Consider the following 22,972-nt stretch of genomic DNA (forward strand, 5'->3'; position numbering starts at 1 on the left):
CCGGCTTCACCCGGAATTTAGCAATTACTCTTTCGAATTTTCCCAAAATTCGTCCCTAGAGATATTCTATTATTGAATAACTAGAATTTAATTAAAAAAAGTACTTAATAAATATTTGCACAATTTGGAGATACATTCGAAATATCTTCAGTTATTTAGCCGCGTCTTATGGATATGTATATAGTAGCGTTACACCCCAAAAACCACCGACAACCAATGCTCTATGAAAATCAGAGCAATATGAACTAATTAATACCGTAACGGAACTTCTTAGATTTTACTCAAACGGAACTAAATTCACTTAAATATTAAAGACAAAAATGACCGATATAATTATCTTTTCGTAAAATATATGAGTAATTACATTCGAATATGAATGAAATGTGTTTCATTATTTAATAACAGTACTCCCGGTCCAAATTAACTGTTTTTGCAATCAAATATTTTTCACCAGTTTAAAAAAATATTGCGTGTTTTGGTCTAAATGTAGTTGTGTATGTTTGTCTTTAAAGATATTAGCAGTAAAAACTTGAAATCTATTATCACCAGTTATGAATAGCACGCCAACCTGCATTTAGTGATAGTGTAATAGCTATTGCTTAATGAAATTTTATTTACCCATATGACAAATATTACGCATATTGTCGGGATTCTATCCTTATGGAAAATTGAATGACGCAAATTTTGTCTTACTCATATAGCTTTCACTCGTGGTACAATCGGGGACCCATATCAATGCACCCGGATATGAGAAAATAGTGATATTATGCTGTGAAAGAAATGAATTAATTCACACATGTGAAATTTAAACACGGTGATGCATATTACACGTACATTGATATATACTATTTTAAAATTTCTAGTTAGTCGACCATTCTTATACAATAACCAATTCCGGCACTTCCTGAGCTGCGGTTTAAATTTAATACAATACACAATAGAAAAAGTGGTTAATTGTCTATTTCTGGAGGTATAATATGTAGAAAATAATTGGTTTGACTCATGCTAGTGTCCTAGATGCCTTCATGATTTTTCCAACATTGAATTTATTTTATTTCGAAGCGAAAAACAGATTCAGAAAAATATTGGGCGAAACGCAAGTTTCAAACAATACTCCAGCGTTTTACATAATGAGGCTTCAATTAAACTTTACCTAGTTTTTCTTGAGATTTTTTAAATACAATTATCTATAGTCGTCCATTGCTTAACCCACTTAATAACTAGGCAATTATTAATTAAAAATGTTTTGTTGCATTTCTATTTTTTGAGCCAGATTGAAAAATGGGCAGGGTTATTTTTATGAAAATTGCAAATGTTATCAATAAAATAAAAAAGATGTTAATAACAAATAAGTATGAAAATTGATTTATTATTGTGTTGATAAATCAAAAATTCGGAACACAATGTTTTATTATGTTTATGTTATGCTGAACTATATTTACGGCGGTTTGAACTAAAGACAGTAGAAAGTCGGTGAAAAATCCGTCAAAAATCGATCTAGTAAGCAATTTCAAGGTCGGTGGACAGTGCATAGAATCCGGATGCGGACGTGGCCCAGATTTCTCTAAAACTGTGTGTATTAGTTCTTCCACAGTCGTAGAATTGTACAAGTGTAACGAACTATCGAAAGGGGTTCGAAAATAGAAAAATACCCACAGAAATACCCACATCTTCTTTAAATGTAACGAAAAAATACAAATCATTATCCTTATTAGTTTCTGATTTTTTTTTGACTTAACTCGAGGATGAGATTAAAAAAATAGTAAGTCTGAGATTTTGTAACGGTTTAGTCAGTTTTGAATGAAATTTGTTTTCGTTGCTACCCATTTTGCTCAAAATTAAATAATAACATGTAAGTAAGTTATTTCCTGTTTTTTTAGAGCAGGCTTATGACGGTTAAAGATGAAAGAGCAGCCGTCAAAAACAACAGGTAGGTAGAAGCTCATGTGTACGTATGTACGTGTTTGTGGAACACATTTTGACAACCGCTATTGGTGTTTCTGGTGCGCTGGTTGCGTTCAGTGTCAAGGCATGACCTACATCTCGCTTCCTTTTGAGAGAAAGTTTCAGCAGTCATACAAGCATAATGGGACATTCTTTTTCCCTTTTATCGTACTTAAAAACTCACTTATATTATGTGGAAAAATAATTACTCTACAGGGAATAGGGGGTTTAGGAACCTACTGGTGATTTGAGTTGTCTTTTTACAAAAAAATCGGGGTTAAACCTTTAGAATACATTTTACTTTCGTATTCGCCAAACCCAACAATTGTTCTAAAAATTTTCTCTTCATTGATCGTTTGTAAATCATCCAGGAATATAATTAATATCTAGGTGTGTATCTTAATCTTATCTTAAATACTAATTAATAGGTAAGTACCTTAAATTTGGATTAAGGCGATAGCATATTTTAAGCCTAATGGTTTTTCCTGAAATAAATAAAATACAGTGGCGTCATTTTTCGTAATACTTAAATAATCGGTGAAATATTATTGAAATTTTATTTGCAATAACCGAGAAAATTATTGTTTGCGGTGTCCAAAACAGTTACGAAGATGAAGGTTGCATACTTACCTGTTTCATCGTTTTTTTTGCTCTCGTTTAAACCTATAAAAAAGAAACGAAAACACCTTCGTGGGCGTTCAAGCAGAACTCCACAATGAAATTGAGATAATTAACATTTCAATTTTAAAATTTCTTGATTTAAACAGTTCAAATAAAAACGTATTTAGATTAGTCTTGTATGTGTAACTTTTTGACTCAGATTAAGCCTAGTTTTCTTAGTCGTTTTCCTATTTTCTATGGATTAGTTTTTAACAAAAACCCGTATTTCAACTAAAACATCAAAAAACAACGTTGAGTTTGACTTTTTACGCTAACTCTTTTTTTCTAACTCAGATTTTCCTAAAAACATCAATTTTTAGAAAAATGAGTCAATTTTCAAGTTTTAGTCGTTGAATTTTGTTGAGTTTGAAGAACAGCCTTTTGAGGCCTGTTTAAAAACACAAATCATTGTAAAAAATGACCTGTTTTTAAGCCAATTTTGTATCTATTGAAACTTCAATTTTTTATGGAAACTACTCTATTTTTTAAAAATGTGAGCCAGACGTAACTGAATCTGTGGTTTTTGTTGAAAAAAATGCATAGAAAATACGAAAATGACTAAAAAAAATTGGCATAATAATCTGAGGTTAAGAGTTACGCATATTAGACTACTATTTAGTATAAACATATTTGTTCATACGATGATGCCATTACCGTTTATAGTATAATGGCTACGTTATTAATTATTGTGGTATTGTCAAAAATTTTAAAATGGCTTTACAACTTTATTATTGGAAAGGAAAAAAAAAAAGAAAATGGCTCAATTTCTGCTTGAACGTCGATGATATACTATAGCAAATGATTGAAGGAAAATGCAACGATTATCCTCAATTGATTATACCAGTAGACAAGAGGAAAAAGAAAATATAATCTAATTATTGTAATGATGGTTTATTACCATTTACAAAAAATACATTCAACAAAACACTTTACAGAAATAGACAACTAATACAAAAGTAATAATGTAAATACAAGCGACATATTATCTCCATCCCGTGCGTATGGATCAGCCATAGGGATCAGCATAGAAGCTTCCATAAGGAAACGTGCTTCTCACTCAATCAACCTTGCAACCCTTGCAGTAATTCTTATTATAAATTCAAGTTAGGACACACGCATTTCAGTCTTAGTCTGGTCTTAGTCTGGTGTTAGCCATTCGTAATATTGTAAATTTATTGAAATAATTGTAAAAGTGAAGTTAAAAAAATTAAAATAAGTGTAATAATAATTTTAAGTGAAATAAAATATTTAAAAAAATGCTCTCACGTTAACTGACACTATAGGTAGTAAAATACCAAAGTGTGTTACAAATAATAAAAAAGTTAATTTTAATTAAGTTTAAGGAAAATAAAAAGCATATTTGCGTTACTGAATTAGAAAGTGTTTAACATACTTATTCCATGTATAAAAATAAAGCACACACGCAATTAAGCTTGCTTCTTGTGTAAATTTTTTTTTGTTTTATTCACCACTCTGTATATCACAACAAATTTTGAATCTCCCGTTTTTTCGTATGTTGTAACTACAAAACGGTAAAAAATGTCAAAACGGCCATGTTTTGACTATAACATTATACAACCGGCATTGAATATGTTACACAGTGTAACTTATTCAATGCAACCGGTAAAAAAACATCAAAATTGTATGTCAAAACCGCTAGAAATTTGTTTATTATTGTTAGATCAGATCAGGTCCGGTCATTATAATAAAATAATACAATATTAACAATAATAAAAAAGTTAATATACATAAAGTAAGGAAAATACATTGGATTAGAAAATGCTGAACATAATTATTTTGTGTATAAAAATAAAACAGGCACGCATCTAATTTTGCTTCTTGTAGTGTTATTTTTTTCTCATTTGCCACACTGTATATCACAACAAATGTTGAATCTCGCGCTTTTTTCTCAATAATAATTACGCATTTTGGCAACACTGAATACATTTTTGACAGGCGCGTTTACAGAGTGTAAGAATTTGAAATGTTGTAAATACAAAACAGGAAAAAATGCCAAAACGGTCATGTCCTGACTATGACATTATACAGCCGATAAAGAAACAACTAAATAGTATATCAAAATCGCGAAAAATCCGCTCGTCATCGTCAGGTAATTACATTTGAGGTTATGTTAGTTTTTTATTTACTGTTTTCAGAGCGGACTCTACAATTATTATATCAAGGGGCTTCAAAACGCGAAAAGAATGAGGTAGAATATTATTCGGTGGCAATCATTTTTGTAATGTCTTTTGTAGGAAACAAACTCGCTGTGTACAGTGTGCTCAAAAGAAGCCCCCACGGATGTGATGTGTAATTACTGTGAACACACGTTATGTTTGCAATGCACAAATATGTGCTATAAATGCAGTAGTGGGTTTTGTAATAACTGCTCATTTCCTACGTGAGTAGCTTGATTTTTCCCCATTGTCAAAAATTAAAAAAACTCGTTTTTTTAGGTATGATCAGAATATCTCAGTTTGTTATTCCTGCAGTTAGTTCGATATTATTTATTTTCTATTAATTTATTGTGTAAATTGTACTTTCAAATGGCATGGAATAGATACCTTAGATTTGTTTAATTCCACTTCTTTATTCATGGATGTAGGACCCCAAATAATATAACTATGAAACATGATAATATTTATTGATAACAAAAACTGTGTTGATATAAAATATATATTAATCCATTAATATTAAATGAACTAATCATCCCAGTCTTCATCTTCAGCATTATTCTCGTTGCTCTCAGTTCGAATGGGAGGCGGAATCATAGCTGAAATTTTTTCCAAAGCACTACTCGCATCCACAGTCTCTTGTTTTTTAGTGCCTGAGATGCCTTTCCTACGCATTGATAACTTCGCATGTAAATCGGCCATCAGGTCGCCTCCACTCTGCAAAAACAATATGAAATGAACAAAAACCAGTAATTGTTAAACTAACCACGGGTTTTGCCGTTGTGTGGCTCCGCTCCGTACTTGTTGATTTCAAGTTTTTCGCCCCTCCTGCTTTTCTGATAGCTTCCATCAGACTTGCACGCACATCCAGCTGCGGTAATTCGGTTATTTTCGGAGGTTCTTCAAGCTGTTCAGGGGGCGGAGTTGGCGGTTTAGGTGTCTCGACCTTGTCAGGAATTCTTTGTTCAATTTTCTCGATGGGTATTGAGGGCGGAGGGGGTGGTGGAAGTTCCACTTCGGGGGAATCTTCCTTCAGTTGGGTGTTGGCCTGCTCAATTACTGGCAAATCGGGAATATTTGGAGTCGTGGTTACTGAGGGGGCGATCCCTGGGCCGAGTTCAGTGTCGTATCTCAGGTCGTCAGCAATGTTGGGTAAATCAGGCAGATCTAATGGGACATCGAGAGCTGGTACTTCCCCCAAATTGGGGGTGTAGAAGTAATTCTGGGTGGATGAGCGAGTCAGGGTGGACCTTTCGCTGATAGAGTAAGGGGCTGCTCCTATACTTGAACTGTCATTATGTTCTTGTTCTTTGATTTGCTGAGAGTTTTCCAATGGGTCGGACATGACAAAGTTCGTGTATAGGTTTTTTCCGGAATTGTAAAGTAATAAATCATTCACACATTCGGAATCTTTGGGGATTTCCCCTAAACCTCCAAAGGTCTCTTTATTCTCATTTTTTTTTAGTTTCACGTGGTAGATATACAGCTTATCTACATGTTCATCGTTAAATACAACTTTTTTCTGTTTCACTTTATGCCTTGTTAATTCAGGAGGCTTAACGTCACTAAATATTGAAATATAGGGCTGATTTGTATCAGACGCTGGGTATTTACAACTTGAAAATACTTGAGTTGCTTTCTTCGCACCATTTAATTTGTTTATTTTCATTTTCACTTTATCGACTCTTTCGGATATGTTTGATAGCTTTTTGCTACTAGATTCAATTCTGTTATTAATATGTTTTAATATGTCATCTGTTACGTTAGTTAAATGATTTAATACTTCAGCTACCTGAACGATTGTTTCCTGTTTATTCAAGTTTTGAGGGATTACAGGTACTTTGTAAACATGATTCATTTTAAATATAAGACTAACTACATTAATTAATTAAAAAAATGACAACTACACTCTACACTGCTTTTTGTAGGTTATGTTTATCTCTGTTCTTCTGTGGGGTTATGTTTTATTACGTCATTTTAGAGTCTATGCAATACAGTCGTCCAGCTAAATCTTGATTACGATAAAATTGATTTAGGAATAAAAATAAAACAGTTTCACGTAGTAATTTCTATATTTCACGGCATAAAAAGTGACTCAAAAGTCGCTCCATTGTGAATGACGTGATTTGTGGATTTAAAATTAAATTTTGAAAAAAGACATAGATTCTAAAGATAATTTGTATACAGTAGGTACGTTTAAAAATGTGAAAGTTCTGTGTTTGAAAGATGTAAGTCAAAAAAAAAACAACAAATGAATACTTTTAATACAGCCTTCAAAAACAGAATGACAATTCCGGTCTATTAACAAGAGTTGTTGATTGCTCTGCTGTAAGTTGAAAAAGGCAAGTTATTGTGAGTATAATTGCTTCAGTAATTTCTTCAAGTAGAGCAATTAACTTGTAACAATTTGTCGTAATATTGACAATAACAATAATAATTTAAAATGTGGAGGATCGTAAAAAATCCTCATTATAAAATAATACTTTCCAAAATCACTAACGTCAAAACGGCTAAACAAACTGGTTGCATATAAATTATTTTTACTATGTGCTAGTGGATGTTGGCACTACTAATAAAAAAGCGTATTAATTCAACTGGACTAGTGTTTGGGATGAGATTAATAAACAAACCATTGAACTCGTCGCAAATTCACTTACAATTAATTCATTAATAAAATCTAAATGAGTCAAGTAAGTAACTTAATCCAACTAAAACATGATATATTAGACCTGCTGAAGTGATTACATATGCACGAGTTTTGTATATTAGTGAAACGCAGTTTCAAACTGTAAAAAGCACAAATCAGGAGCAATTTTACATGTAAGTAATGTATTTTCATAAAATCTTTTAATTCATGGGAAGGCGTTTTAACGTTGCGTCAATCTTTATTAAAATTAAATAAAATCAGATGCCTTAGCCATGAATCAACAGTTAAAACAATGTAACTTATTCACAATTAATGTTTCATAAACGTCTGAGATATGTGGATAAAAACTATAGCGAAAAAATACTGTTTGTGTTAAGTAATACTTTTGATTCAGTAAATTTATGAAACACGAATTGTTTGAGCAACCATTAAAATGATCAACAATTCTAAGAACCTGTACTTTATAAAACGAATCCTGCATTTATTATTAGCTAAACTATCTGGCAACAACTAACATTGACTTAATGCTACCGTGTTCCTTTATTCCTTCACCCCGTTTATTATGGATAAAACTTTATATTTTTAATACCTTAAACAAAAATAGCAATAAATGTAAACTTAACAAAACTCACTTACCTATAATAGTTAGGCTTGAAAGGCCCAGCTTTATTTAGGCCCATATATTTAGCCTGTTCGTCCGTCAATTCAGTCAAGTGGGCATCAAAAGTCGGTAAATGTAAGCTCGCTACGTATTCATCTATAAAACTCGATTAATTTTTTTCTCATTCAAACATATAAAAACAGTACCCATTTTTTTCGGTAAAAGATAAACGTCAGATTTGTAACGCCCTGCCGGGGCGTTGAAAAGCTCAATCAAAGCAAGAGCTTGAGTTGCTGATGTTATAGAAACAACAAAAGATGGCAAACTTGAACAACTTAAATTAACTAATCTTCCTTCTGCTAAAAGAATAATTCTTTTACCATCAGGCCATATAACATGGTCTACCTGTGAACGAACTTTTTCCCAAGTCAAATCAGGCGCTCTCAAACTATTCTACAAGACGAAAGATGTACCCAAAGTCGTGTCGTATGAACCCAACTTACAACATCAATCTCAGTGTTGGAATGACCCATGTTACAGACAATGCAGCCGTTTTTCATTTTGTCCATATGCTCACGCGTTACAACGTTTTTGTTCCCTGTTGCCGTTATCACTATATCTACATTGCGAATGACTTCGTTTAGCTTTACGACGCGATATCCGTCCATACTACAAGCAATGTCAGATATAAAGGACCACAAAACAAGACAACGAACCTAGCTTGAAGGGCACAAATTGGATCAATCTCGGTGACGTAAACGACACAACCGAGACCCTTCAATGCTTGGGAACAACCCTTCCCGACCTCGCCATACCCACAAATCACCACCTGTTTGCCCCCAAACATGACGTCGGTCGAACGCTTCAAGCTGGCGAACAATCACTTATTATTATATACAAAATTGCAGCATAAACATTTGAGTTTTATGAATAATACCCGACCGTACCTGTCGATTATCGACTCTCGACAGCTGTACAGATTGTCATATTTAGTTTTAGTGACCGAATCGTTGACGTTCATTGCCGGTACGGTTAATTTCCCGGCTTTGGACAATTGGTACAAGCGGTGGACCCCGGTGACGCTCTCTTCAACGATGCCTTTGATCATTTTAAACATAGCGGGGTACTTTTTTAGCATAAGATGCGTGGCGTCGCCACCATCATCCAGAATCATGTTAGGGTGCCAATTTTCGGCGTTGACACATTTGTCTATACACCACCAAAAGTCCTCCTCGGTTTCGCCTCGCCACGCGAATACCGAAAACCCGGCTTCAGCCAAGGCCGCAGCTACCTCATTCTAGAAAAACGCGATAGAATTTATTGCGAGTCTTTGGAGTTTTTTTACTTGTGTCGAGTAAATATTGCAAGCAGCCCATCTAACGTTGGCCCCGAGTGCAACTAGGGTTTCTATTAGAACAGCCGTTTGGGCATTGATGTGAGTGCAGCCCACGATTTTGGCGTTTTTGAGAGGTTTATCGTCAGTTGCACGCTTTCTCAGAGCCATAATCCCCGGCATTTCTGCAATATTAGGAAAGATTTTTGATTGTGGGCTTGCTGTTTATTACCTTGTTCCGCGATTTCAATTTCACGCCGGCCAAAAGCGTGTTGGTTTATATTACGAACGCAAAAATCGGAGTTTCCCGCTGTGTTTTTCTGGATTTTTTCGCGCGGAGAAACGTCATCATCGTCGGAACTACTGCCTGTACAAGAGGCTGAAAAGGCTTTGTTACTAGGGTCATTGTGAGGATTCTGTCACTTACTAGAGCTGTAGGAATCGGTTGATGAGGCAGATAATGATCGGCTGCGATATCTGCTCGATTTTTTTAAAGCACCAGAAGATTTGGGGTCCTGTAAATTATTAACTTGTTCGGTCATGTCTATACGGTATGTGAGGGATTTTTTAGATAAGTTTTACCGTTTGAGGCTTTATTCTTTGATAAAATTCTACTGTAATTAACTGATAACATATTACGTTAAACAAGATAATAAAGTAGCAGACCCCAGTTTTTTTTTTAAATTATAAATAACGAATGGTGCAGAAGTAATTTATTGTGTCGAGATTAATTACAGTGGCTAAATAGCAAGTAGTAGTTACAATAAAGCATAAATTAAAAATGTATTTACATAAAAACACTGCGTTTTAAGACGTTTAGAAATTATATGCATCATGTTAATTGAGTGATTTATGTGTTTATTAAAACAACGTCAACAGTAATTGTAGCGTTTTACTATAAATTAAGCGAAATCATAAAACATGCATTAATTAAAAAAAAGACCTAATGAAGGTAAAGCATACATATATACATGTATATCTTACCAACTTAGATCTTTGGCTGACAAAGGCATTAGTTCCTTCCAATCCCTAGAAATAAATTTAGTATAATTTAAGAATATCGGCCCTGAATTAGATTTAACATTCCTTGAAAAGTCAAGGCAAAACGCCAAATAAACAAAACAATAGCAAAAAAGTTTTCATCTCTATTGTTCTACTTGATCAATTCCGAACATATTGTGTCTGAAAAAGGCGAAAAATCGCACTTTTCTACAACAACAACTTGCTCATACTGAATTGTGTTCAAAAAGGGCGCTTTAAAACAGTACTAAAAAAAATCTGTTAAGATCCAAAAACAAACCTTTGCCCCAGATGCTGGATCGGTAACAGGGCTATCTGAAACCGTATTTAAATTCCTGTTACCCACAATAGTCCGAATTTCGATGTTTTCCGTCATAATTCCAATTATATCAATTCACAATCAACAAACATAAAATAAATCAGCTGGAAAACAGGACCTAAAACACAACGTGCACAACCTGCACAACTAGTGGGAAACAACACAACGAAATGCCCCAAATTTGGCAAAAGCTAACGAACTTTATTTACTTCATTCACGGCTTGCATAAAACGCAATAGTCTAATTTAGAACTCTCTTTGGCCTTAAGTTACATAATCGACAAAATAATTCCAGCATATTTATCGATTTCTAAACAGAGTTCCAGTTTGCTAAGTTGGCAACACACCCTGGGGGTAGATTTACCCTTCCCGGTTTGAAAAAACGAAAACAAACACCGGAAACCCGACAAAAACTTTCAATGTAAATCCATAGTTATGTAATTTATTATTGTTTATTACATTCTAGTTCCAATAATTCGGCACAGGTATTTTTTACAAGTTAGAAGAGAAATATTCTAGTTATTCTAGTCAAGTGTGCTTTGAACGTTCTCCATGTGATCAAGATGTTTCGAAAAACAATCAAAATCAAAACAAACAGTCAAATTAAAGGATCTGATCGGTAATTTACCCTTTTTCATATTACTACTATTAATAATTTAATTTAATAGCAAAATCATCAAGGAGAGATTGCTGAAATCGTTTCCTAACCTCACTGAAGCAAACATCGACGATTTGCTCCCGAAAAAAGAAACAGTGAATGCAATTAAATTAATTACGCACACGAACGAAACTGTCCATGTTTACACAATCCAAAAATGCCCCATTGCTTTTGAGGTGCATGGCAAAATTTTCCCGACAGTTTATTTACTTTGGAAATTTCCAAACATGCTGCCATTTTTCACAACGCATTCACAAGTCGTGTCATTCCTTACTTCTGGTGCTGATTTAATGTTACCAGGAGTGATAACACCACCTGGAAACAAATATGGGAATTTACCAGAGGAGGCTGTGGCTTATGTAAACGTCACTGATAATCAAGCTGCCATTGCTGTAGGTGTCACAGCGCAAAGTTCTTCCGATATGCTGGCATCGGGCGGAAGAGGAAAATGTTTAACAGTTTATCACTTTTTTGGCGATAAGTTATGTACCGTGGAAGGAACACATAATGTTCAGTTGGCGAATTTAGGACCCCCAGATTGGCTCAAGTTTACAAATGAAGATTTTCCTGAGTTGGGGTCCACTAAAGCTATTCAAGAACCAGTCGAACCTGATCAAAATGACCATAATTTGCAAGAAGATTCGCAAGAATCTAGTCCACAACCATGCACAACTGAAGAAATGGATCAACTTGTAACTTATTGTTTTTTTGTCGCTATTAAATATTCTAAAACGTTGAATCTCCCGATTTTGACGTCCAATTTTTTTAAACTACAAATGATACCTACGTGCCCTGACGGAAAAACACTTGACATCAAAAAAACTTCATACAAAAAACTCAAACCATTTTTAGATGCTATGTATAAGGTCAGTTTTGCAATGTCTTTATTTTGTTATATAATTTTTTTTTTAGGAAGGACTAATTACTATAAAAGAAGCTAAGAAAGGAGTGGAATCAATCACTGCCATCAATAGAGATCATCCAAAATTTGCGGAATTTTACATTGAGCCTGCATTGAGGCCTAAAAAGGAACAAGATGAAGCTACCATCTCCACCAGTATCACTGAATCCTTTATCATAACGCCAACAGTTTTACCTCTGTTTGAAAATACACAATTAAAGTATGATTTAAAAAATTCACTTGGTTGTGATTAACAGAAAACGGATCTATATTATGTCATACTTTTAAATTAAGTTGAGCTTTTTGCTATTCATAACCAAGTTGTCTAGTCAGTGTTTATAATTTGACTCAATTTCGTCTTTTTTCAAGTAAAGGAGACACAGTCCAAATGCCCGAAATTAGGAAACAAGTTGTTGAATACGTAAAGAAGAACGACTGTCAAAGTGAAGACAATAAAAGGTACTTAAATGAAACCACTTATCACATTTTTATTTATTTGTTTTAGGTTGGTTAAGCCCAAAAAAGCATTAGTAAAAATTTGCAAAACTGAAAATTACATAACTTGGGAAGAACTGATGGAAAAAGTGTGTGAAGCAATGAAGTCATGTTACAAAGTGACTTCCGCAAATACCGAGTTGGTCAATAAAGGAAAAGTATCTCCAATAACGATCACAGTTTCTCAACGCTCGGGGAATAAGAAAGTAACTCTCGTCGATAACTTAGAGTTATTTGGCGTGCAAATCGCTGATTTTGCTAAAGAATGCCAACATGGCGTTGCTGCCAGTACCAGTATAAGTAGACCCTTGGGTAAAAAATGTGATCAAGTATTAATACAAGGGAATCAAGTTTTATTCGTGCACAATCTATTGACAGGTTTTTTTTTACTCTCGTTATGAAATTTCAATCTACGTTTGATTTGTTTCAGTGAAATATAAAATACCGGCAAAATACATAAGGGGACTAGAATACGCACCTAAGAAGAAGTAGTGGTTTTAAATTGCTTTATTTTTATATTTATACAAAAAACTGTAAGTTTATCAAGAAATGTCCTATTTGATATTTGAATATTACATTTGTATGAATAAAGTTTATTTTCATTGCCATTTCTAGTTCATGGTTTTTGTTGTTGTTTGTGTTTAAATACCAAGAATTTATAATTTTTGTTATTAGGGTTGTTTATGATCGTTGTTACGAGATGGCGTTTGCGTTAGTTTCGTGTCGGTGTCATACGTCATTTGATGAAAGAATGGTGTAATGGCAATCGAGTTGTTTTTTTAAAAACGGTGTTAATCAACAAAAAGTTTTTTTGTAAATCCCATAATTAGTAAAAAAAGTAATTACGATGGGTCTCACCATATCAAGTGTTTTGACCCGGCTTTTCGGTAAAAAACAAATGCGTATATTGATGGGTAAGGTTAACACCTTTGTAAAAGGAAAGTCCTAGATAGGTTTGTTTTCCAGTGGGTCTTGACGCGGCTGGGAAAACAACAATTTTATACAAATTAAAGTTGGGCGAGATTGTCACTACAATCCCAACAATCGGATTTAACGTAGAAACAGTAGAGTACAAAAATATTTGCTTTACGGTGTGGGACGTTGGTGGCCAAAGTAAGATTCGGAAATTGTGGCGTCATTATTTTCAGAATACTCAAGGATTGATTTTTGTCGTGGATTCCAACGACCGCGAACGAATCGGAGAGGCAGAAACCGAGCTTCAAAACATGGTAAGTGTTAATTTAAATCTAGCGCCTGTCTCGCCTAGCGCCCTCTATATTTACAACGACTGACAGATGGACTAGGGAGGGATTTAGCGCATAGTACAAAATTGACGTGGCATTAGTTTCAATTGTTGTGTTTCTATTATTGCAATATTTTGAATAAAAACAATGGGTTTAACCATTTCTACAGTCTTTTCGCGACTTTTTGGCCGAAAACAGATGAGAATACTGATGGGTAAGCATGGGAAGATTATTTACGATAGATCTAAACATCGTGTTTGATAGTGGGGTTAGATGCCGCAGGTAAAACTACTGTTTTGTATAAATTAAAGTTAGGGGAAGTTGTGACAACGATACCGACAATCGGATTTAATGTTGAGACTGTAGAGTATAAAAATATTTCGTTCACGGTGTGGGACGTGGGTGGTCAGAATAAAATCAGGCGGTTGTGGTCCTACTACTATCAGAATACTCAAGGGTTGATTTATGTTGTTGATTCAAATGATAGGGAGCGGATAGGCGAGGCAGCAGAGGAGCTTAAAAATATGGCAAGTGGTTAAGAAACGTGTCCACAATCTTGATTTTTTATTACAGCTGATGGAAGATGAATTGAGAGACGCTGTTTTGCTTGTATTTGCCAATAAACAAGATCTACCTAATGCTATGACAGCAGCAGAATTGACCGACAAATTGAATCTAAATCAACTGCATAATCGTCGCGTAAGTACTGTTATTTTTTAACGTGGATCATAAAATTCGCGTTTTATTACATAATTTGCACGCAAAAACTATTGTTTCAGTGGTACATTCAAGCAACTTGTGCAACCCAAGGCGATGGCTTGTATGAAGGTTTGGACTGGTTGTCAAATGAATTGGCCAGTAAATAGTTGATCACTTTCGTCTAGCTAGCATTTATAATTAAATTTAAGTTTCTATTAATATATATTTTCTAATTAGTTTTTCCTGTTTGTGATTTATATAATAAGTGACTGAAAAATAAAAATTATTCGTAAAAAACTCGCATTGATTCATTTAAAATATATTTGCCAAAAATTGTTACAACACATGATCTTCTGTAAAATCATATTTAATTGGTGCGCAATTGGTAATCACCATTTTGCGTTATATACCGCACCCACGGCAAGGCTTGGTACCCACTTTTCTCAATAATTTTCAAATAGCGGACCTGGAACAAATAATGAGGAAAAATGTAGAAAACTCGAAAAAACAAACCTGAATTCCCGACGTTGTGAAGTATGGAATTTCAAATTTGACTTGAATCGGTGGTTTGCCTTCAGTGTCTTCACATTCGACGCTAGGTAATCCGAAATGAGCCCTCATTAAATACTCCTTACCACCTGGAAATGATTTGATAGTCCAAGTAATTGCGTTTTGTTCAGGCGCGTATTTAACACTTCCAATGGTCGTTTTAAATTTAGGCGAGTCGGCATCGTGGGGTACAGGAATTACGATTTCGACGTTATTAGCTGTCGATCGTCGCTTGAATTGCGACTTTGCTTTGATCATGTATTCAACACGGCTGTGTGCATGACGTTCAATAACAGACTCGATCCAAATCAATGGTTTTACCTAAAGAAAATGATCATTTTAGGAAATTAAACAAGATTTTTACAAACATGTGTGTTCAACCGGTAGGACATAAGTTCGAATTCGCCGTCCGGTGGGATGAAAGATATTGTCCTATCAATTTCAAATCTTGATAATCTCACACACTGGTGGAATTTGACGTCTTCTAATTCAACCGATTTTGATTTCCCGCGACCAGTGCTTTCAAATAATACTTTATCGTTTAGACCTAAACGTAATTCGGGCATTCCAGATAAGTAAACTCTCATTTTGATCGCCCCCACAATCTCGCTTCGTAAAACGTTACCGTTAGCATTAGCTAAGAGGTTGACAGACTCTATAACGTCTAAAAATACTTCGTTTTTTCTATATTTGATCCCTTCTGACCGCCATGACACAGCGTTGGTGACCGCGACGGGAATACGTGGCTGGATTTCTAACTTATGGCCTTCCTGTGTGATATACTCTTGTAGAATTTTACTATCAGTGGTTTGAGGGTATCCAAAATCAAGTAATTCGTCAAGAAGTTCATAAATCACGACGAAGTTATCTCTAATACTTTCCTCCTCAAGCTCTTTGAAATATTCAGTCATAACTTGCACAATTTTGTGTAAGAAAACAAAAACTAAAGCAATGTTTGCGTTTTTCTTGGTAGTGCTTACAATGTAGAGATTGTTTGTTTTGATATACGCAAAGGTACAATCGCCAGTTTGGAGTAGAGGTGTGAGGAGACCCTCTTCCTCCTTTTCCATAAGCAAAGGCATGAACTTTTCTATAACCCCCAGGTCTATATCGCCACGGTAGTTCCGTGAAATAAGAACCTAAAAAAGAGATTGAACGCAACTGTAGCATCTTTTACAACCTCACCTTGCCCTTAACATCAAGAATGTAAATAGCTGAGGACGACATTATCCTAATAAAGTGAGGTGTGTGCTGTATAATTAGTGCCACATGCGTGATATTCTTAATTTCCTTAATCGGCGTTAATTGCTCCGAAATGTCGTCAGTTAGATTAAACTCATGTTTGTTTCAAATTGCTAGCAACACAATAGATTTGTTCAAATTGAATAAAACACAATTTTGAGCCACTCACCGCCGTCATCACATTTGTTGGTTACCAACCTGTCATTCTGACACCACTATTGGTACACCTGTCGCGGGTAATTCAAACCTTTAATTTAAACTGATTAATTTTGAAATTTTCTGTGATTATTATCGTCGTAGTAATCTTCTAGGACTTAAGTGATCCACCTTTAATGTTTTAACTTCGATTTTAATTGCTGGAAGCGCTCCAAACACCTCTTTATCTCTCAACTCCTGTGCATGTTTCGATTAAAGCTGCAGTTACCCAGCATGCATCATGAGTGGGAGTGATGTCTGACTGGTGCCGTAAGCGAAGTCGTCTGTTCATTGTTAAAACCGCAAATTAAGAGGAATTTTCGCCCGGATTTGTTCTCAAACTAACTTTGGCTGATTTTCTGCATCGTACTCAGTCAAGAAATGTGACAAAAGGTTCATTTTTGCGGCGAACGAGTGACAGTAGTGGCGGCTCTCTGGTGACGTATTCTCCATTGTACCTCTTGTGTGCCTCGACCTTATAGACTCAAGTAAAACATGAAAGGTACGTCGCAGGTGTTTTACACCGGAAATAATTGCTTTTATGGCTAAAATACGTAAGACGAGATATCCCCATGTCCAGTGAGTCAGTTTGCGGAAATATGCATTTGCGGCTTTTAGGTCGCCACTTTACTACAAACCATGGAATGTAAACACTCTAGCCCCGCCCCACCACATAACTATTGTCATTTATAAATCAATTCCTTATTTTCCTTAAAATCGTTTCTGGATATTTTCTTTAGAAATTCAATTGTGAACAGTTTCAACGGTCACGAATATCAAAAAAAAAAATTTATCAAAAGGTGCGACATTAAATTTTTTCACACGAATTGTATTGTTAGGATGTTTAAAGAGAAATCAAAATATGAACTACATTAGAAATTTCTAAGGAATAATCTTTTAATTTTAATTATTTGCTTATTTTTTTTTCAGAATTTAACAACCTAATGGCTAAGAGAAAAGCAGAGTGTGTAAAATTGAACAGATTTTAATAATTCGAGAGGTATGTGCTTTGGCTTTTATTTGGTTATATTGTGTCACATTTCACTTAACCCACTAACATAACATCTCGTATCAAATCGCACTAGAATTATGTTTGTTTCAATGTTTTTGATTTTATTTTGAAATGAATATAATTCGAGAAATTCTATTTCATTTAGTTGCTTATGTCTAATGTTTGTTTGCATGTATGTCACAGGAAAAAATAAGTAACAGCTTTCATCATGTCTGGTAATCAGCTTATGGATTCTTGTCTGTAAGTAGCCGTAAAAACCGAACTAATCATTTACTTATCATTTATTGGAATGTAGTGTTTCAAGTTAAACAAACCTGATAAAATATCTTGTATTAGCTTTGATTAATTTTCGATGAATAAACTGTACTGTTTATTTAGTGTTTTTATTGACTTACTTTTTGCACGACATTAAAAATGTTATCGCTTCGCTAAAACATTGATTGCTTTTACACTGGCAGCCTGGTGAATCGTCGAGTGGAGCAAAGACAAGAGCACAGCATCACACATACTGAAATCACGCAAAGGTAGGGGGGCTCATTCACATCTTGCTTATTTCTATTTGCAATTGAATCATTCATTTTTTGGGGTTTTCGATTAATCACTTAATTATGTCTACCACAAATGCAAGTTGGCCTCGAATTGTTAACAAAAATGTGATGTCTCGTGTTTTGGGCCGTTTTATTTCTTGCAAGGTGTGGTTTTTAAAACGTGTCAAAAGTACCATTCATCATGTTCATTTTTATTGTTTCTAGGCGAGTATTGCAAGAGAAGGTTCCCGAAATGCAGCATTATAAGTAAGTTTGCTGCATGCGGTTTTGAGAGTATTCTAATGTTTTAAATGTCTGTAACGTTTTTATGATTATGTGTGATTTTATGTGCAGGGGTTCGGACGCCTCAAGTTCTGTAAACGAAGGAGCCTATCATACGCATAGCAATGGACATTCAGAACATTCACCAAATTCCAGCCATATGTCTGTTCATAGTGATGAGCCTTTAGTGCGCACACATAAGCAACAAACCACTCAGCAAGTGACAACTGTGACCAAAGTCGTACGCGAAGTGCAACAGCTCGGAGAAGCTCAACCGGGAGAGTACATTCCAGTGCCGTTAGGCTCGTACCCCCATCCCGGGCACGCGAGGAATCAGTACGTTGATTATATGGAACAGCCAGCTCACCATATGTATTCGCAATATCACCAACACCCTCACTATCAAGACTACGAGCACTACCCGAATCCGTATGGGGCATATATGGGGTACCCGCCAGGGGCAGAGCGGCCGCCTACGCCTCCTAGTCCGAGCGAGCATAGCGGAGCTCCCTCGCCTATTCCGATAAACGCACAGCCAGGAGTTCAATATTTGAGCTCCGGCTATGACGAATTGCCTGAACATTTTAGGGTGACTCCGTCGCCTGGGGGTCCAATAGGCTTAGATCCGTACCAGGATGATCCTGGAGTCGTCTATGGGTACGTCTCACCTTCACCTTACGGCACCGCCCCTGTACATCAAGGACCAACTTACGACTCACGTCCATATGAAGATAGTCTAAACGGTCCAGTTACGGTGGGAGCCCCCATGCGAATGTTCGAAGATGAAGAATTACAAAAACATATGAGTAAAATGTCTTTACATGGACATAGTATGGCTCTACCACACAACCGGGCTCATAATATGGCGTCTCCTGGTAGTGTAGGTGGGGATGATGACCAGAGAGGCATGCGTTGGCGTGATCCAAATCTGACTGAAGTCATTGGTTTTCTTAATAATCCTAATAATGTTATCAAAGCTAATGCAGCGGCCTATCTTCAACATCTCTGTTATATGGATGACCCCAATAAACAAAAGACTAGAGCTCTTGGCGGCATACCTCCTCTTGTTAAACTATTAAGTCATGAAAGCGTAGAAGTTTATAGAAATGCATGCGGCGCATTGAGAAATCTTTCGTACGGAAGACAAAACGATGAGAATAAAAGAGCTATTAAAAACTCTGGCGGAATACCCGCCTTAATTAACCTTCTACGAAGATCCAACGAAGCCGAAATCAAAGAGCTTGTCACGGGAGTTATATGGAATATGAGCTCATGCGAAGACCTCAAACGTAATATTATCGACGATGGAATTAGTACTGTCGTTACATATATAATAATACCACATTCGGGATGGGATCCTCAAGGAAACCATGGGGAAACTTGTTGGTCGACAGTATTCAGAAATGCTTCAGGTGTGCTTAGGAATGTTAGTTCAGCTGGTGAATACGCGAGAAAAAGATTAAGGGAATGTGAAGGACTGGTTGATGCGTTGTTGTTTGTTGTACGCTGTGCCATAGACAAATCTAACATAGGCAATAAGATCGTCGAGAATTGCGTCTGTATTTTGCGTAACCTATCTTATCGTTGCCAAGAAGTCGAAGACCCCAATTACGATAAGAATCCTTTACCAACCCAAAGTAGGATCGCCGCGAATTCGAAGGGTGTGTATAGTTAGATTCACTGCACTGTTCTAATTAAAAGTTTTAGGTGAGAATCTTGGTTGTTTTGGAGGGAGTAAAAAGAAGAAAGACCCGCAATTAGCTGAAGTAAAAGAGAGTACGTCTGGTGTGTCCACTGCAGGTAGTGGTGGTGGTAACAGTGCTGCAACACGAGGTGAACCGGTTCGCGGAATGGAACTTCTTTGGCAGCCGGAAGTTGTGCAATCATATTTAGCTCTTTTGCAGAGTTGCTCAAATCCTGAAACGTTAGAAGCAGCTGCTGGTGCTCTTCAAAATTTAGCAGCGTGTTATTGGCAGCCGAGTATAGAAATCCGTGCAGCTGTACGTAAAGAAAAAGGACTACCAATTCTTGTGGAATTGTTACGAATGGAGGTTGATCGAGTAGTATGCGCTGTAGCGACGGCTCTCAGAAATTTAGCGATAGATCAACGTAATAAAGAGTTAATAGGAAAATATGCTATGCGTGATCTGGTTCAGAAACTGCCATCGGGAAATCCGCAACATGATCAAGGGACGTCTGATGACACAATAGCGGCGGTTCTTGCGACTTTAAACGAAGTTATAAAGAAGAATGCCGAGTTTTCGAGATCTCTATTAGAAGCAGGTGGAGTTGAAAGACTGATGACTATAACAAGGCAGCGACAGAAATATACTCCCAGGGTGTTAAAGTTTGCTGGTCAAGTATTGTTCACGATGTGGCAGCATCAGGATTTGCGAGATGTTTATAAAAAACATGGATGGAAGGAACAAGATTTTGTGACGAAGACTGTGGCAGCTAGAAATTCTGGTCCTAATTCACCTAATAATGCAAATAGTACATTGAATAGACCTATGGCGTCTCAGAGTGGAACAAGGTACGAGGATAGAACGATGAAGCGGTCGGCTCCAGGCGCTAGAGGCGTGGCTCCGGTATATCAAAGGGTAGGTCTTTTTTAGGTGAGTTTGAGTGGAATAAATATGGAATGCGTTGTGTTGTTTTAGAATGAAGATATCCCGATGGCTGATATGGCATACCCCGAAACGCAACCCTCGATGGGGCGAGCGTATCCTCCTGGCCCTGGTCCAAACCCACCTCCCGTAAGTCACTAATAAGCCACTTGCACATACCCTACACGTCCGTGTCAATTGATCGCGTTTAAAAAATAAAGTAAAACATAAAATAATAATAATAAAAACATATTGGTGAAGGTGGATCTGGACTGAGCACAGACTCTTGCTCAAGCTAGCAATATGGCAACTCTCATTCCATGTACATCTATCTCATAGTATACTAACGAACACGACGGTCTCAGCGTCGATTACGGCATTCACTTAGACTGTTAAATAATCTCGATGTTCATGTACAGTACAAGTACAGTCGTAGGTGATTTGTAGCAGCATCTTTTGTTCCGTATTATTATGTATGGAGCCCTTGACTGTAAGAGTTTTTACTACATTTTTACTGATTTCGTCTGGAGCGTAGTCTTCCTTGTACTCTCACTATGTACTAGCTGTGTCTGTATCTATACCTGTAGCATATGATTTGTAAACATTGAGACGATACGAGCTGTGTTGTGGTGGGGTGGGCAGCGAGCGAAGGCCCTGGCAGCAGCGTCGTCGCCGACGCCGACCGGTGCCCAGGTAAGGCTCTGTGGCAGCTGCTCAGGGCCTTTGGTTGACTGCGCTCAAGCTGATACGAGAGGCCCTGCCCAGCAGCCGTGTGCCCAACAGCACAGCGTGTCCATTACAACAGGCTTACTCACTCACTCATTACTCATTCACTCAAATTTTCGAACTCGGAACGAAACGAACTAACCAATAAATACCACAGGTGGCGGCTCGTCTATTCACTCCTTATACGTAATACACATGTACAATATTTCGACGTAATATCATTCAAATGTCAGCAGCCCACGAGCCGCTGCTAGACGCACTTGTACAAATTTTTACAACGATTTTGAACATGTAAACAGCAACAATATAATAAAAAATACATCAGTAAAACACTTTTTTTAATAGAGGACCCTGAAACACAAAACATGACCTGAGATATGACAAATCACTCGTTTACATATTCAGAATTTTTTCGATTCTTGTGTGATATGATGAAGTGAGAAGTTGGGAGCCTGTTGCGGTGAGCACGCTGTACGCACTAGTCTCTGACTGAGAGTGTGTTACAGCCGGAACCTCTCTACGCGCAGGTCAACATGGAGAAGAAACGGAATCGGCAACCCAGCCTAGGCAACGCTAACCACTTGGACGAGCAGCAGCTCACCAGTGTGCCGGCCGGCAAGGACTCCTGGGTCTAACGACACTCGTTATATATCAATGTTCTGTCGCATGTTCAGATATATAATGCACTGATTCATATTAAATATGTAATATTTAGTTTGTGGTTTACTGTGATGAGCTTCAAGTGAAATTGCCTGTATATATTATTTTGCCTCCAAATTCTTTTGTAAACAATTGTTTTATTTTTGTTTTTATTTACAATGAGGTTTTATTTAAAATAAATTTATTATACTTAAATTATAGTCATATAGACGACTCTATAGATATATTATAGAAATTGTTTCATTATATCGTATGCCGAACCTCTTTATTTTGCAACTTTATCATATTACTTCATTTGTAAAGTGTTTCAAATATTTGAACCAATTCAGACATACCATAGTCAATTTTAATATTGTTTCTAATAAATTTATTATAATTTAGAAAAAGCATTTTTAAACTCGACACAATCCTTTTAGACATAGATACATAAGGTAAGTATGCAACTGCATTTAAACTACATATTTTTAAACAATTATTTC

The 22,972-nt window shown here is 36.1% G+C and overlaps 7 protein-coding genes across 16 annotated transcripts; 4 read left to right on the plus strand and 3 right to left on the minus strand.

Moving 5' to 3' along the window:
* Nucleotides 1-4,547: 4,547 nt before the first annotated feature.
* On the plus strand, nucleotides 4,548-5,183 carry LOC123006654 (apoptosis regulatory protein Siva-like). Its single transcript, XM_044401299.1, has 4 exons — nucleotides 4,548-4,714; nucleotides 4,761-4,813; nucleotides 4,860-5,005; nucleotides 5,061-5,183. Exons 1-4 carry the CDS (start codon nucleotides 4,615-4,617, stop codon nucleotides 5,098-5,100), a joined length of 339 nt encoding a protein of 112 aa, XP_044257234.1. The 5' UTR covers nucleotides 4,548-4,614; the 3' UTR covers nucleotides 5,101-5,183.
* A 46-nt stretch (nucleotides 5,184-5,229) lies between these two features.
* Nucleotides 5,230-6,685, minus strand: LOC123006650 (WASH complex subunit 1). Its single transcript, XM_044401293.1, has 2 exons — nucleotides 5,545-6,685; nucleotides 5,230-5,495 (listed from the first exon to the last, which is right to left on the minus strand). Exons 1-2 carry the CDS (start codon nucleotides 6,634-6,636, stop codon nucleotides 5,307-5,309), a joined length of 1,281 nt encoding a protein of 426 aa, XP_044257228.1. The 5' UTR covers nucleotides 6,637-6,685; the 3' UTR covers nucleotides 5,230-5,306.
* Nucleotides 6,686-7,011: 326 nt separating this feature from the next.
* Nucleotides 7,012-11,194, minus strand: LOC123006649 (adenosylhomocysteinase-like 1). 3 transcript variants are annotated; one of them, XM_044401290.1, is made up of 11 exons: nucleotides 10,660-11,187; nucleotides 10,344-10,388; nucleotides 9,787-9,874; nucleotides 9,592-9,738; nucleotides 9,372-9,544; nucleotides 8,974-9,323; nucleotides 8,743-8,895; nucleotides 8,530-8,695; nucleotides 8,233-8,479; nucleotides 8,062-8,182; nucleotides 7,012-8,014 (listed from the first exon to the last, which is right to left on the minus strand). In XM_044401290.1, the coding sequence occupies exons 1-11, from the start codon at nucleotides 10,753-10,755 to the stop codon at nucleotides 8,008-8,010; spliced, it is 1,593 nt and encodes a 530-aa protein (XP_044257225.1). In that variant the 5' UTR covers nucleotides 10,756-11,187; the 3' UTR covers nucleotides 7,012-8,007. The 3 variants fall into 3 exon arrangements, with proteins under 3 accessions (XP_044257225.1, XP_044257226.1, XP_044257227.1); XM_044401291.1 differs by lacking the exon at nucleotides 10,344-10,388; XM_044401292.1 differs by lacking the exons at nucleotides 7,012-8,014; nucleotides 8,062-8,182 and having other exon boundaries at nucleotides 8,234-8,351; nucleotides 8,407-8,479; nucleotides 10,660-11,194.
* Nucleotides 10,856-13,365, plus strand: LOC123006648 (eukaryotic translation initiation factor 2D). Of its 2 annotated transcripts, none has more exons than XM_044401288.1 (7): nucleotides 10,856-11,118; nucleotides 11,164-11,316; nucleotides 11,366-12,221; nucleotides 12,268-12,476; nucleotides 12,626-12,715; nucleotides 12,762-13,129; nucleotides 13,182-13,365. In XM_044401288.1, the coding sequence occupies exons 2-7, from the start codon at nucleotides 11,261-11,263 to the stop codon at nucleotides 13,241-13,243; spliced, it is 1,641 nt and encodes a 546-aa protein (XP_044257223.1). In that variant the 5' UTR covers nucleotides 10,856-11,118; nucleotides 11,164-11,260; the 3' UTR covers nucleotides 13,244-13,365. The 2 variants fall into 2 exon arrangements, with proteins under 2 accessions (XP_044257223.1, XP_044257224.1); XM_044401289.1 differs by having other exon boundaries at nucleotides 11,183-11,316.
* Nucleotides 13,366-13,480: 115 nt separating this feature from the next.
* LOC123006653 (ADP-ribosylation factor 2) lies at nucleotides 13,481-15,006 on the plus strand. 2 transcript variants are annotated; one of them, XM_044401296.1, is made up of 4 exons: nucleotides 13,481-13,665; nucleotides 13,718-13,980; nucleotides 14,569-14,694; nucleotides 14,775-15,002. In XM_044401296.1, exons 1-4 carry the CDS (start codon nucleotides 13,599-13,601, stop codon nucleotides 14,859-14,861), a joined length of 543 nt encoding a protein of 180 aa, XP_044257231.1. In that variant the 5' UTR covers nucleotides 13,481-13,598; the 3' UTR covers nucleotides 14,862-15,002. The 2 variants fall into 2 exon arrangements, with proteins under 2 accessions (XP_044257231.1, XP_044257232.1); XM_044401297.1 differs by lacking the exons at nucleotides 13,481-13,665; nucleotides 13,718-13,980 and adding exons at nucleotides 14,039-14,209; nucleotides 14,260-14,522 and having other exon boundaries at nucleotides 14,775-15,006.
* LOC123006652 (AP-1 complex subunit mu-1) lies at nucleotides 14,998-16,816 on the minus strand. 2 transcript variants are annotated; one of them, XM_044401295.1, is made up of 5 exons: nucleotides 16,655-16,816; nucleotides 16,429-16,598; nucleotides 15,612-16,382; nucleotides 15,208-15,564; nucleotides 14,998-15,160 (listed from the first exon to the last, which is right to left on the minus strand). In XM_044401295.1, exons 2-5 carry the CDS (start codon nucleotides 16,468-16,470, stop codon nucleotides 15,062-15,064), a joined length of 1,269 nt encoding a protein of 422 aa, XP_044257230.1. In that variant the 5' UTR covers nucleotides 16,471-16,598; nucleotides 16,655-16,816; the 3' UTR covers nucleotides 14,998-15,061. The 2 variants fall into 2 exon arrangements, with proteins under 2 accessions (XP_044257230.1, XP_044257229.1); XM_044401294.1 differs by having other exon boundaries at nucleotides 16,429-16,684.
* Nucleotides 16,817-16,910: 94 nt separating this feature from the next.
* LOC123006647 (catenin delta-2) lies at nucleotides 16,911-22,818 on the plus strand. 5 transcript variants are annotated; one of them, XR_006412826.1, is made up of 9 exons: nucleotides 16,911-17,182; nucleotides 17,611-17,680; nucleotides 17,876-17,932; nucleotides 18,151-18,216; nucleotides 18,445-18,486; nucleotides 18,574-20,162; nucleotides 20,209-21,101; nucleotides 21,162-21,800; nucleotides 22,340-22,476. XR_006412826.1 is itself a non-coding variant. In XM_044401283.1 (9 exons), exons 3-9 carry the CDS (start codon nucleotides 17,901-17,903, stop codon nucleotides 22,466-22,468), a joined length of 2,847 nt encoding a protein of 948 aa, XP_044257218.1. In that variant the 5' UTR covers nucleotides 16,911-17,182; nucleotides 17,611-17,680; nucleotides 17,876-17,900; the 3' UTR covers nucleotides 22,469-22,818. The 5 variants fall into 5 exon arrangements, 4 of the variants coding, with proteins under 4 accessions (XP_044257218.1, XP_044257221.1, XP_044257220.1 ...); XM_044401283.1 differs by having other exon boundaries at nucleotides 21,162-21,257; nucleotides 22,340-22,818; XM_044401286.1 differs by lacking the exon at nucleotides 17,876-17,932 and having other exon boundaries at nucleotides 21,162-21,257; nucleotides 22,340-22,817.
* The last annotated feature ends 154 nt before the right edge of the window (nucleotides 22,819-22,972 follow it).

This window comes from Tribolium madens, unplaced genomic scaffold (assembly GCF_015345945.1).
Source record: "Tribolium madens isolate multiple individuals breed KSU strain unplaced genomic scaffold, Tmad_KSU_1.1 Scaffold_2;HRSCAF=44;Tcas5.2_LGX, whole genome shotgun sequence".
In the NCBI taxonomy this organism is placed as follows: Eukaryota; Metazoa; Arthropoda; class Insecta; order Coleoptera; family Tenebrionidae; genus Tribolium; species Tribolium madens.